At 41.3% G+C, this 13174-nt stretch overlaps 1 protein-coding gene across 1 annotated transcript in view; it reads left to right on the top strand.

Moving 5' to 3' along the window:
• Positions 1 to 13174, top strand: part of Rpb8 (DNA-directed RNA polymerases I, II, and III subunit Rpb8) — a 60931-nt gene that overhangs the window by 15073 nt on the left and 32684 nt on the right. Inside the window, exon 2 of the mRNA XM_014350405.3 lies at positions 7521 to 7604. Within this exon, the coding sequence (XP_014205891.1) occupies positions 7521 to 7604 (84 nt within the window). The remainder of the gene's footprint in view (positions 1 to 7520; positions 7605 to 13174) is intronic.

Raw genomic sequence — 13174 nt, 5'->3', positions numbered from 1 at the left:
TTATCTCACGAGAGGGAGAGAGAGAGAGTTGCGTCGATTAAATTGACTTACAAACCGGTCGACCTTGAGAGCAGCTGATGACTCCTTGGGCGCGTGCGCGTCCACCGTACTCGCGTTACGCAATGGCCGATCTCTCCGACTCGTGCAACACTCCGCCCGAGCTTGTGACGCGTATGGGGTAATGTCGTTCGTTTGATCTCGAATCGGGGGGTACCCTGGCCACAGAGAAAGAGAGATGGATTATAGTTTAAAATTCAGCATGTTTCCCCACATCCTCTCTCTCTACTTATACACGTACCGTAGGTTATTTTCCATCGGTTCCGCGTATATACGCTTGTGCTTGCAACTCCCGCAGCCGGATCGAGGGCTTCACTTTGGTCCGTTTCTTTATTTGCACAAGCGAGCGCGAAAATAGGTCGGCACGTGCCCGGTGCGTGGAATCCATCGGCGGAGAGGCGAAGGTAAAGAAAGCGCGTGGGAGAGAGAATAATTTGCTTCGTGGCGCACAAGAGCACAGGGCGAAAAGCAGATATTGCGGCAACGAAAAAAAAAAATGCTTTGTTTCGTCGACCTTGTTTTTTTTTCTTTACCAAATACTGGTAGATGTCCAAGTGGTGGGCTCTTGAGTTTTTAGCGCGCTAGCGATTGAAACAAATTTTTCTACATTTTTCCTTTTTTATTTTTATTTATAGCCCCCATTACCATTGTCCGAGTACACTTTCTGCGAATGGTATGGAAATTCTCAAACTGTCTTCAGACGCGTCGAATGTATGTTTTTTTTTTCCCCAACTCGTCCTTGCACGTCAAACGTCGAAAGTGCAGCTCCAACGTTGACATGTGCTTCTTATCCGTATAATGATTGGCAGGCGCTTTTCCATTAATCTTTCGCTCTGCGGCCTCGAAACGTACAAGTACCACGTTTTGCCTTGAAGGAACGGCCAGCAATTCGATCCATTTAACTCTCATTGCTATGCTTTCATTTTATAACAACAAAAGAAAATTTTTTTTTTTTTTTTTTCATACTTTTTCCTTTTTGCGCACTCGTCGTTTATAGTCGCACGTATGTATTCGCTGAAATGTGGCACGATAAGAAGCATATAATTGTTTGCCTTGCTCTCTCAACGTTGGGCTAAACAAACATTCTGCCGACTAAGTACAAAGCAATCCAACCATCTTTGCAAACATCGATGAACGCTTACTTTCTACGTGCTCTCAGATTTCCAGTGTATGTATTTATGTATGTATATATATATATATATATATATAATTTTTTTTTTTTGTTTAAAGAAGAGATAGGTGTATTTTTCATAATTTAAAAAAAAAAGAAAAAAAAAATTCCCTTCCACGGGAGAAATCGATAAAATCGCAAAAATAAACTACACGCAATAGCGTTACATCCAAGTGGTATTCTCTCGGCGTTTAATTTCGCCTTGCGCACACACATGCAAAGCCTTTGCATCAACGTTGGTGATCCGCTTCGAGGTTTAGCACCGCGTATTCGCCGGTGAAGCTCAAAAAAGACTCTGTGTGTATACATCAGGAGGAAAGCTCAGGGATGGAAATCGATAAAGCCGCACGCGCGTTCCTATACACATGCTATACTTACGAAGTTGTATAAAGTTAACGCTTCGTCGGGGTTTCGGGGGATCGGTGGTATCAAAGTGCCAAAAGTTTTTCCATTTTCTTTTTTTTCTTTAATACAAATAAAACAACTATTGACTATTGATTGGACATTTCTTGCGAAATCACTTGTTACTCGGCACCAAAGGTGAAGGTGGCCTTTCGCTGTTCACTCCTTTCTTTTACCGCGTACACCCATCATCACCACTGACAAAAAGATACAAATACACAATCAATCAGCGAGACGGATAAAATTGTTTCGTACGACAGTCTTCCTCATATATCACCATCTTGATTTTCTCTACTGTATTGTCTCGTGAGTAAAAAAAAAAAAAAAAAAAAAAAAAAAAAACATAACGTCACGAGAGCCCTGTAAGAGAACCGATGGCGATGCATCGTACCATAAACACCGTGATAGGAAAAGTAATGCAAAAGTAAAGTCACGCTACACGCGTATATTTATATTCCCAGACTCGGCAAGCGCTTTAAGCAACGAAAAAAAGCAAAGAGGACGCGTCACGTCAGCGAGGAGGAGGACCATCGGAGCTTTTCCCGTGCCCCCATCCCCTCCCTTCCCTCCTTCTCCCCCTCTACTCCTTCCCATTTCTCCGAAGGTCAAGGTTTTATATTTCCCCCGGGGGTGCACGGGGCATACATATATATATATATTCTCAGAGCTTGTGGAAATAGGTGGTAAGCGCGCCGGCGCCCATCTCTCTCAGGGGGCGGAGGGAGAAAAATACACGCGCACGCTCCCCCTTTTGAGAGAAAGAGAGAGAATGGGTCGATAGCGAGCGTCACGGCGCAACTTGGTTAAAGCAACGCGCATCCTTGCACGCTTGTCCCATTTCCCGGACTGTGTTGCCGCTGATGCTGCCACACACACACACGCTCATACACGTAATAAGTCAGTTGGGGCTGTGTGTGCGTGCACGCGTCCTCTGTAGAGCTGGGGGTGGAAGAGGACGAACAACGAGGTCTGTGGGGAGAGGACTGGGGGGGTGAAGGGGCACGATGGTGGAAGAGTCGTAATGCTGCTATATGGAGCTTACAGGGGATTCATGGTGGTGAAAAGGGAGGCTCGGCGATGATCTATAAATGGAGTTTCCTCCGTGCCCACGGGGTGTGTATATACGTCGTGGGAGGGTGATAACTATGTTACGGGGAATCGTGGGTTCGATGTTGCTGCTCGAGTAACGATGATTTTGCCATTAGCCTGGGAAATGTGCTATACTAGGGGATAAAGAACAAAGTCATTTTGTAGAAAGGTGTGGGGTAGGTAGCAGCGGGAAGATAGGGAAAGGGTCGATAAAATGTGGGAGTGTTGGACAGGTGTTTGTCATTTCATTTGCCCTTGACTCGCGAGCTTGTCGTCCATTATGGGAACAAACACGATCATCTCATTGGGGAAATAAGTGAGGGGAGCTTTGCCACAGAAGTAAATTAAAGTAAAACAAGAAAGATAGTCAATTGAATCGAGAGCGAAAATTAAAATGTGACCGTCTTTTGGATTACCAGGTGGCTTTCGTACTTCGGCATCGTTATATTTTTCTCGCGGTGAAGGATTTCGGAATAAAGTCGGTCACGCTCGAGGGACGCGAATAATGTGTAACGAACGAGGCGATGGTCAAGGTGGTTTTTTTTTTTTTTTTTTTTTTTTTTTCACTTGCTGTGGAGGCCCTGCGCCACTGCCAAGATCAAGGGGAGGTCGAAGGAGAACAAAAACTTCGGTCGGTGCATGTCTGGCGACAGGAAAGTTTTTCAAAATTGAGTTAGAGTACACTCGTTAAAATTTCAGTGCTTTTATAGTTGAATTCCAGTGTGTTGAATCACTTTTATTTTCTCTCTTCAATTGCTATCCTGAATGAGGTTTTTTCCTTTATCGTAAAAGCATCAATTGTAAAAAAATGTATTTGTTACATACCTCGAAAGAATCGAACAGAGATGAAAAGAATATTTCAAGGGGCACCTATACGTACACGAAAATTTTGGTCTTCCAAACAAGTAAATCTGTATAGGCAACTGACTCATCTCGTTTACGTCAAATTGGCCCCTCGGCATAGCGTTGAACTATACGGTGTCTACAAGCGCAAATAGAGAAACGTCAATAATGACGCTCCCGGTCGGGTAGGCGCTTTAATCGATACACGTAATTCCCCGTTGCTCCTCTCTCCAGCCGTCCCTACGTGAATTCAATTTCGCCTTAACAAGAAGCTAATCGAGCCTGTGCTGTGTCTGTCTATCATCGCGTGGAGGGCATCAGACGCAATGAAGAAAAAAAATTTATTTTTCTCCCTCTTTAGTATTTTGTTTGAGAGATAGATGTGTTTGAAAAAATAAAACAAAATACACCCGAGAAACTGACACGGGGAGGCATCCGGCATCTCGACCATATCTTTCAAGGAGCAAACGTGTATAAAATTATTATTCAAAGACGCCTTTGAAAATAGGCCCGAGTACAGGTATTTTTATTTACTTTTGTCGTCCACAGGGGAGGTACTCTGGCTCGCTCGTGTCGGGAGAACCAGGTCAATTCGGAGTTATTTGAAAATTGGAAATTCCCTCGCTTATGGGTGCCAAGTTGACGCTTAGGTATTTATGCTGATGCTCGTTAATAACGTCGACATGCGCGACTTGAATTTTTTTAAATAAAGAAAAAACATACGCTGATGGATAATTTTGTTTTTCTTCGATCTGTCATCTTCGATAACAGTTTTTTTTTAACGTTATTTCTAGTACGTAACGATCGTTAATGAAATTATAAGTTGATTAGTATAGGACACTTGTAACTTTTTATGGCTTGTGGCTGTAATTCCGTTTTAATTTTAAATGCTTTGCGTGACGCGCGATAAAACTGCCTTTTTTTTTATACATCGTCAATAATTAATTGTTTTCCGTAACTGATGTAAATTACGATTGATTGTTTTGTTACAAAGGTCGCGACTCACTTACGATTTCTTATTAAATAAAGCATATCTCTTTTTACTAAGTTTTTCCTAGTTTGTTGGAAAAAAAATAATACAGTAAAAAGTACGAGTATACATACGAGTGTGTGGCTCAACTGAAGCCATTCGTTTGCAAGCTAAAAGAGTTTGAGGAAGAAAACTCTGTGTACCGTAAATGCAGAGGTAAAAGTTTACAATTTTTTTTCATCTACGTAAAATGAGTGGAACAAAATTTGTATTTCCTTCAAGTTTCATGGGATGGAGTTTCTCGTAAAATCAGAAAATGTTTTTCAGACTCAAAGTGGTTCGGTCTCTTTGTGTCATATTGTATGTACATATTTAGTTTTACAGCGCTTTTACGGTGCTGTAACGTGAGAGTAAAGACAGGAATAAAATGGTTTGGATGTGAAGCACTTGTCGACTCTTCGAGGAAATTCCTCGCAAATTGCTGTCGTTAAAATTGCTGCGTGCAGGAGAAACTTGACGATTGCAAATTTACTTTTGTACAAAAAATACGACTAAACCGGTAATTGATCTTATACCCACGTAAAGATAACTTGTTTGCATGAGGCGCTTGACTGTGCCCTTATACCTGCGTGCCAGTGAGCACATGCAGTGATAAAAAAAAAAAAAAAAAAAAAAAAAAAAAAAAAAAAAAAAAAAAAAAAAAAAATCCAATTTCCGTACGCCCATCTTTCCCAAAAACCGGAAATTACCGTAGCTCTCGCTACATACACTCCGCTTGCTCGTGTCACGAGGTATACTATTTTTCGTTTTAAAACTCCGTTCGTCTCAACTCACTGATCTATATGAATAGTATTTTGCTTCACTGGTACTGCCAGGAAAAATAGCAAACATTAATTTTTACAAAACACGTTGTTCAAAGTACAAAAGTTATTCCTCTATGTGCTTAATTTCCAAAGACATTTGAAATACCGCAATTAATTTGAAAATTTTTTTTTTTTTTTTTTTTATGTACCGCTAATTTCGTAACATATTTGTTGGCTAAAACATTTTTTACCCTTCAAGTATAATTATTAATTAAGCCACCTATTGCGTACATATAAGTATAGATCACATCGCAAGCTCAACTAAGTATACCTGCACGACCGAAAGGATAAAACACCCGAGCTCATATCAATTAATCCCCCACGAGCATCAGAGGGAAGTTGGCTCTCCGCGCACGTGCACCACCGCGACCTTGAGCTTGACGACAAGGTTGACCAGCAAAATCCGATCCCTTCCCCCCCCTCCTCTCAAGTAGATGTATACATATAGGTATCCATACACCACCACCACCAATGCACGTGATCCAGCTTATACGCTAGCGAATTACATTTTCCGCGTCGCTCCATCTCGCTCGTTTGCGCACGTACATGTATAAAGGCACGTGTATACGCGTGCAACATCAGCGAGTGTTTCAATCATGAAAAAAAAAAACGTAATTCTAGATTCGATATCTCTCCACGGGTGACGTGTTATTCGGTAATTCGATATTACCTCTCGCGCCAAGTCACCTCCTCCATGCTCGAGTGAACAATGCAGTATACATCAGAGAGCGATGAAGAAGAAAAACGAGGGAGCGTCGATCAAGTAGTTGCTGTTTTTCTTTTTAGCTTATCCGATGCACTTTTTGCTTACGTTTTCTTGTCGAGATAAGTTCTCGGTGCGCTTTTCTTGAAACGTTACATCAATCGCCGTACTTAACAATTACTCATCGTTTGAAGATGTGCAGGCCGCGTGGTGTTTTTTATTACATGCCGATTCTTTCATCAATGACGTGGCAATTACATTTTTCAGTCACGACCAAACCACGCGAGATACATTTACGCCAAATATTAGCATATATACTGCCTCGTATTTTTACATACATTTTAGGCATGAAAATCAGTCAGATAACGAGAGCCAAACATTTGCGATTGCGTACTCCCGACTCACCCGTGTAATTGATTAATCGTTATCGAATGTTGCGCGCGTAGCAATTTACATCTCGCATTTGATACAACATACGAGTACCTATAAATATACTAAGTGTGTATCTTAAATCTGTGTGCGTGGGAGTGACGTCAGCTCCAGCCAAGGCCTATATATTTGCGTGTTGGCTTTCACGTGAATTTTTGTATATAGGTATACGTAGGCGATGCGCGACCGCGCCTATACACAATCGTATATTATATATAACGCGTGTACTCCGTAAACGGAGTGCACGGGTTTCTCAATTTTATTTGGTCCATGTAGATGGATAAAGCTGTTACTTTGATGAATAATGTAACTAACAATACAGGCCATAGTTGTCACAACTATGCTTACCTATACTAACGATTTGAGTATATAATATTACCAATTGGCAGATTATTCATAACTTGTGTATCGTATCTATCGTACGAGTGTTGTAATATCCCCGCTGTGTGGGTGCACACAATGCTGTAGAAACAAACTTTTGTACTTGTGAAAAAAAAAGAAAAGAAAAACCATTCTCCATCGTTAATGAGTTACGTGGCGGGTATTTGTCGAAGAACAGGTGTACCGATATTGTGTGTTTGGTCAAATTTGTGAGACACTATATATGTATTACTTATATTTTCGTGCTCCAACTGTTGGAGTAGCTTAGCGATGAGTCACAACGATCTTGTTGGCGCGAGTTCTCACACTATGGTATACACGCGCAAATGTAATCGGTTGTCGTATATATACGTGTGCTCGGCTCACGTTTTGCAGAAAGGAAACTATTTAAATTCCAAGCTTTACGTGTAATTTGGTAACTTTTTTTCATAAATATATACTTAGGACCGTTTGAGTATAAACGCGAATGTCTCGACAAGTGTGCAGCTTGACGCTTGCATGTAAGCGCGTATATGTTTTTGTTATTAAAGTGGATAAGTTAGGAATTAAATAGAAAAAAAAAAAAGGGAATCTATACTAAACGGAGTTTTTGTTCTTTATTTTGTGTTTCAGTGATCCGGCTGCACTGCGAGTCCGAGTCCTTCAAAATGGACCTTATCTTGGACATCAACAGCTGGCTGTATCCGATGGAATTGGGTGAGTTGCGTGTGTTTCGTTATCTCCCGATGATGTAGACACTCTATGTCTTTTGGTGCACGTGACACTTTTATTATGCAAGCACCCATCTCGAACTGACTAGCACATCTACTTTTTTTTTTTTTTTTTTTTTTAAGAAAAAAATACGAGCTTGATGACGTCGTCACCGGCTACGTATTATTGTGCAATTGTGCACATCACAGTGTGCGATTATGAAAAAATATGTGCTCAGATAGAATGTAATTCGAGTAACCGGTTCGACGTAAAGTTCGATTTTTCTTCTTCGTATACCATGACAGCTAACACCCACGCAGCTCACGTCAAACGAGTCCCTCTCTCGCGCGCAAAATACCAGATATTAGCGGAGAGTAAGTATTATCCATGAGGTGTAGCCTAGGTCTTGCAAATTTTCACACTTGCGAGACTGCGCACACGTAACCATCGTAACCATCGTAAAGTGGCTCACATGGACCGTTACCGAAAAGCAATTATAGTAATACAGATCTCCAGCGTGTTTTTTTCGTAGGCGTCCCTCGTTAATTTTATCATCTAAAAAACATTTGCCGCGCTCGGCCGGTGGTGTGTAAATATTGTCATTCCCGGCGGGGTAATAAAAAGAAACGCGCGCTTGTTGTTTTCTCCCTCCATATGCTGATTAGGTTTCCCCCCCCCCTCTCGCAGCCTTGAGATATTCGAGCACGCGCAAGAGTCTTTTTGTCAATGGAGACCACGAAAGACTATAATACATCCCAGGTGCTAGGTGGTTTTTTTTTTATCACTTGCTTATTGTTTTTAGTGCAGATAAGAGTCGTGACTCGTGAATTTACCGACACGTGCGTGTTTAGGAGCTCATCGATACGACTCGACAATAACCCTTGTAAGTTTTTTCGTTTACGATGTGTTGGTGGTTTTTTTTTTTTTTTTTTTTCAATTACATTTTCATCGTAAGACGCTCGTAAAACGTATCGAAGTTAGGGCACTCGAGTCGGCCCCGGAATTTCCTAAACTCGTCCGCATCTCAAGTGTACCTAAGTACTTTCTAGCTTTGGTAATTGAATACACGAGCTCGAAATTCATTATTCAAACGGCAACTACGTGAGTTTTTCCATGTATAGGCTCGAGACGAGCTGTCGGTGGGTATTGAGTGATGATGATTTTTGAAAAATTGAGCACGCGTCTGTCGTAAAAACGATCGTGACAATAATACTCGGAGGACGACGAAATAACCGAGGGGCTCGAAGCAAGCTTGTTTTGACTTTCTCTCCGTGAGGATGAGTCAGCGGTGTAATACACGGTATAGGTTTGTTTTTCCCTTCGAAGGGAGTAAATCACAACACGGTGATATCTATACTTGCTGCCCGACCGAATGCTTCCGGCAACACTGCTTTGGTGAATTTGTGCTATTTCACGCGACGTGATTTTTTTTTTTTTTTTTTTTATTGTGTTTTTTTGCTGTGTTTCGAGAAAAAAAGCTCAGGGAAAAATTGGAGACTCGTGACGGACGTAAAAGAGCTTTTTGATTTTACTATCGATTGTCTGGAATTCATTTCCCAGAAAAATTATGTTGTCGGCAGTAAAGCCAGTTGGCGTAGGGCGATAAAGCAGAGCAAGTGTACTCTTCGTGACGAGAATCTAGCAAAAAAAAAAAAAAAAGTAGGTACATGCTCTTCTGTCCCTTATATATATAAACTTTTTTTCAGTCTGATATGTATACATACATTCGGTGAAAATAAAAAAAATAGTTCAGCGTCTATTTTTTATTGTAATTTTTCCGTTGTATCCGTTCAACGTCTGCGTGTATAAATTATCGACGTGAAAAAAAAAAAAAAAAAAAAAAAAAACACAACTCTCCAGCAAATCCATTATTCAAAGAGCAAGAGCTTACAAAAGTATAGCCTAATATATAGTCATTCGAGAATGAAAGAGAAAAAAAAAAAAAATGTAAAGAAAATTTAATTTCAATAAACGACCTGCTATGGAAAACTAAAAAAAAAAAAAACTTGGTCAGAGAGTATAGTCGGCAATATCGTATCAGCTACTATCGCTCGGTAGGAATTGAGCTAGATATATAGAAAGGAAAAGCCCCCAAGGTCAGTCCGTCGTGCTCATCGATCCCATTCCAGCGAGCTTTTTATGTGTATATATATATACATATATACACACGCTGAGGGTATGTTTATATAGGTATACATCGACATTGCGCTCCGCAAGCTCGCTCTCTAAACGTGTGCATGGTATCTATCGAGGCTGCGTTTGTTTGTTCTAGGTGGATAACAACTTATATTATAATTACTATACTTTTTTTTTATCGTTACTCGTGACGATTGCTCATGTATTATACGAGTAGGTGCATTTGTTACATACGGTAAAAAGCACACGCGTAGTTTTACATTTTGTTAGTGTAGAAATTGATGTCTTTTCTCAAAGGCTTCTTAATCACGAGGAATCAATTATAAATAAAACTTTGGAAATTTGATAATCGACGCTCGCGTTCGCTTAGCTGATTTCGAAACACACGCAGTCGTGCGTTACATCAAGAGTCGAAGGAATGAAAAAAAAAAAAAAAAAAAAAAACTTTGCGTGCTTGCAGTCGATTCTGGTACGTTGTACAACGTAAAATAATAACACGTATAGGTAATGAGCGAAAAAAAATCGCCGAGCACTACTTTGCAAATCGACTTTGTAAGGTTAAACAAACGTAATATACGAGCGAGTGAGTGTGTGCATACGTATGGAGGGAGATACAGAGAGTTGTGCGCGCGTGCGAGAGGGGTACAAGGAGAAGCTTCCTCCTCCTGTACAACGTATAGTATAGATAGGTATAATAATAATAACAATGGAATCCATACCGTCCATCTCTCTCCAGCTTATGGAGCACCGGCAGCTGTATTGACGCGCGAGCCCGGTAAACCATCAAGATATATGTATATAATAAAGCGAGATAGAGCAACCATTCAAAAGAGCTGGAGGGGAGAGGGAGAGCCAGAGGGTGGGGGGATATGTACGATCCAGAAAGTGGGGAGGTGGTGTGTATACCTACGAGAGGTATTACATGTACAAGTAGTAGAGGAGAGGAGATACACTTGTGTGTACATATTACCTATATACTTAAAGAGGAGGAAGAGAGGGAGCGAGAGTTTGCGCGAGATGACGCAATAGGGGGCTGGCCCCACCATCTCTACCAGGCAGCTGCCGGTGAGCAGCGGGTGCCCATCATCGGCCGCGCTTACCATGTATACATGTATATGTCCTGCGTTACCTCCTCCGCGCCCCGGCCTTCGTCGTGGACAGCCACCAAGTTCAATGCCAAGGTCACACAAGCCGCTGCTTCTGCTGCCGCTCGCTCTTTCCGCGCTAGCTGCTCGCGGGACTACTCGCTCGTCCGGTCGCCCAACCGGCTGGCTCTTCTCTCTCCCTGTGTGCACGCGTATTAATCACACGTTTTTTTTTTTTTTCTCATCCCCCTTCTTCACTCTCTCTCTCTCTCTCTCTCTGTTCCTCCTTAATTATTGATATATGCGCGTGACTTTCACCATGAGTCACCCCATATGTTCCCCCAACCCTACCCCCACAGTCGGTGTGCACCGTGCACGTAATTACATTATACCTTACCGTCGCAAAGAAAGTGTTGTCCATCCGCCAACACTCACTGGTCCTTCTCCTTCTTCTTCTTCTCCGGTGACTCGGGCATTCCCTTGGGTCGTATAGTCTCTCCATATACTCCTTCCTTGGTTGTCCCCCTCCTCCGTGCCACTCGTGTAGAGAAAGAGCCACGGCTTGGAAAAATATTTTCTCGCTGCACCGTTGCGCAGTTTTCACGCTTCTTTTCCGGCCCACGTATATACGCGTACGTGCGCGCGTCCACGCTGGCAATAGACAGTCTACGGGGCAAATAATGTACACGCCGTGCGAGGACAATTACATCCCCGTGGAATGACAACGAACACTAAAGTGTGACCATCATATAAGTACATATACAAAAATTTTGTTCGGTTGTAAGTCGCTGATGTTGTTTATCCGTATAACGTGTCGGAGTGAAAGAAAAAACTACCCGGTGCTGCGCGCGGCCATGTCGATTGCCATTGGAATTAACGTGTAAGTATAGCATTTTTATCGATATACGTATTTATTTACGTGTAAGTATAGTACTTTTAACGCGGTGTGTGGTTGAGTATGTAACTGCGTCGTGCAATATGCGTTGTGTGTGGCATTGTTCTACGGGAAATACGTAAGCTTGAATATTTTTACGGATTTTACGAGGCAAACGCATTGTATGTTGTTGGACGTTTAAACTCGAGAAATTTTTTTTTTTTTTTTTTTACTCTCGAAGCATGCGGAATTTTTTTTTTTTTTTTTGAAAATCGTAAAATATGTTGTTCAGGGAGTGCAGTGTATTCGAAACGAAAATTATAAAAAATCAAATATAAACAAACTTTTGAGAATATCATACGTCAACCCTTGGTAAAATCAACCCTTTGATAGTACTTGGGCGTATTATTTCCTTCATTCTCGTTTATTTCACAGTTTCGTTTTTGTTTTCCTCTCTTGCCCGACTTTATACAGTTTTGGATCTACGTAATATCTACGTAATGTACTTATATCGTTGAATACGTGGCAAGACTGGCATTCCAATCCAATCACGTTGTTATTTTCCGCTATTCGTATGCATATACACACACACATTATATAATACAATTAATAACTCCGTCCGCGTGTGCCTCCATTATTCCACTCGTCATCGCACGAATGCGCATTTTTGCGACTATAGCCCGTAAGCTATTTTAAATTATCACAACATACGTTGGACAACCAATGGATAAACTATACGTTTTTCCAAACAAATTTTACCATTATTCAAGCGATTACAACGCATTTGCTTACATAAACACGCGTTAAAAAGTGTCGTGAATCATCTTTATTGAAATGAACCCCTATTATTAGCGAAGCAGCAGAAGCTCGTTGGTTTTGGAATTTCCTTAAATTTTTTTTTTCCCCAACTTGAAACATCGGACTCAAAAGCTCCAACAGATACGCACCAACTATACTTTTTTACCGGTAAATGACAAATTAAAAACAAATTACGCGTTTACGCGAACGCTTTTCTTGTTTTATCGCTACTTTTCAGCCGATTAATTAAAAAAAAAAACATTCACAATTAATCGGTTAAAAGAAAGTGTGGGCGATAAAAACTAGCAACGCATCAACTCGTGATGTAACCCGCGATATATGTAGGAGGGAAAAGGGAAACAAAACGAAAAACTACGGGTTTCGCGTTTGTGACTACAAAAGTACACCTGTTGTATATAACATACATCGATGGAGCGTGTCCAAAGTGGACGTAGGAAAAGGTACCCCCGTAAATATTGAGTCCTCACCCTTTGTATCAGTTGCTACGTGACATTTATGTTTTTCCCCGCATTTATCTCTTGAAAATAGAGCGAAGCGTTACGTTTGGCTAGTTCCAATATTTCATGTGCACACACCCGTGCAGGTAGACCGTCCGAAGCCCATTAAAATACCCAGTGTTCGGATAATTTATTTGAAGATTTGCTCGACCGCGCGGTTCGATA

Source organism: Copidosoma floridanum, unplaced genomic scaffold, assembly GCF_036245765.1.
Source record: "Copidosoma floridanum isolate Cflo_tuat_1 unplaced genomic scaffold, Cflo_Japanese_pri ptg000013l, whole genome shotgun sequence".
Taxonomy (NCBI): domain Eukaryota; kingdom Metazoa; phylum Arthropoda; class Insecta; order Hymenoptera; family Encyrtidae; genus Copidosoma; species Copidosoma floridanum.
Note: the sequence above shows the minus strand (reverse complement) of the source record. Positions and strands in the feature narration are given on the sequence as shown.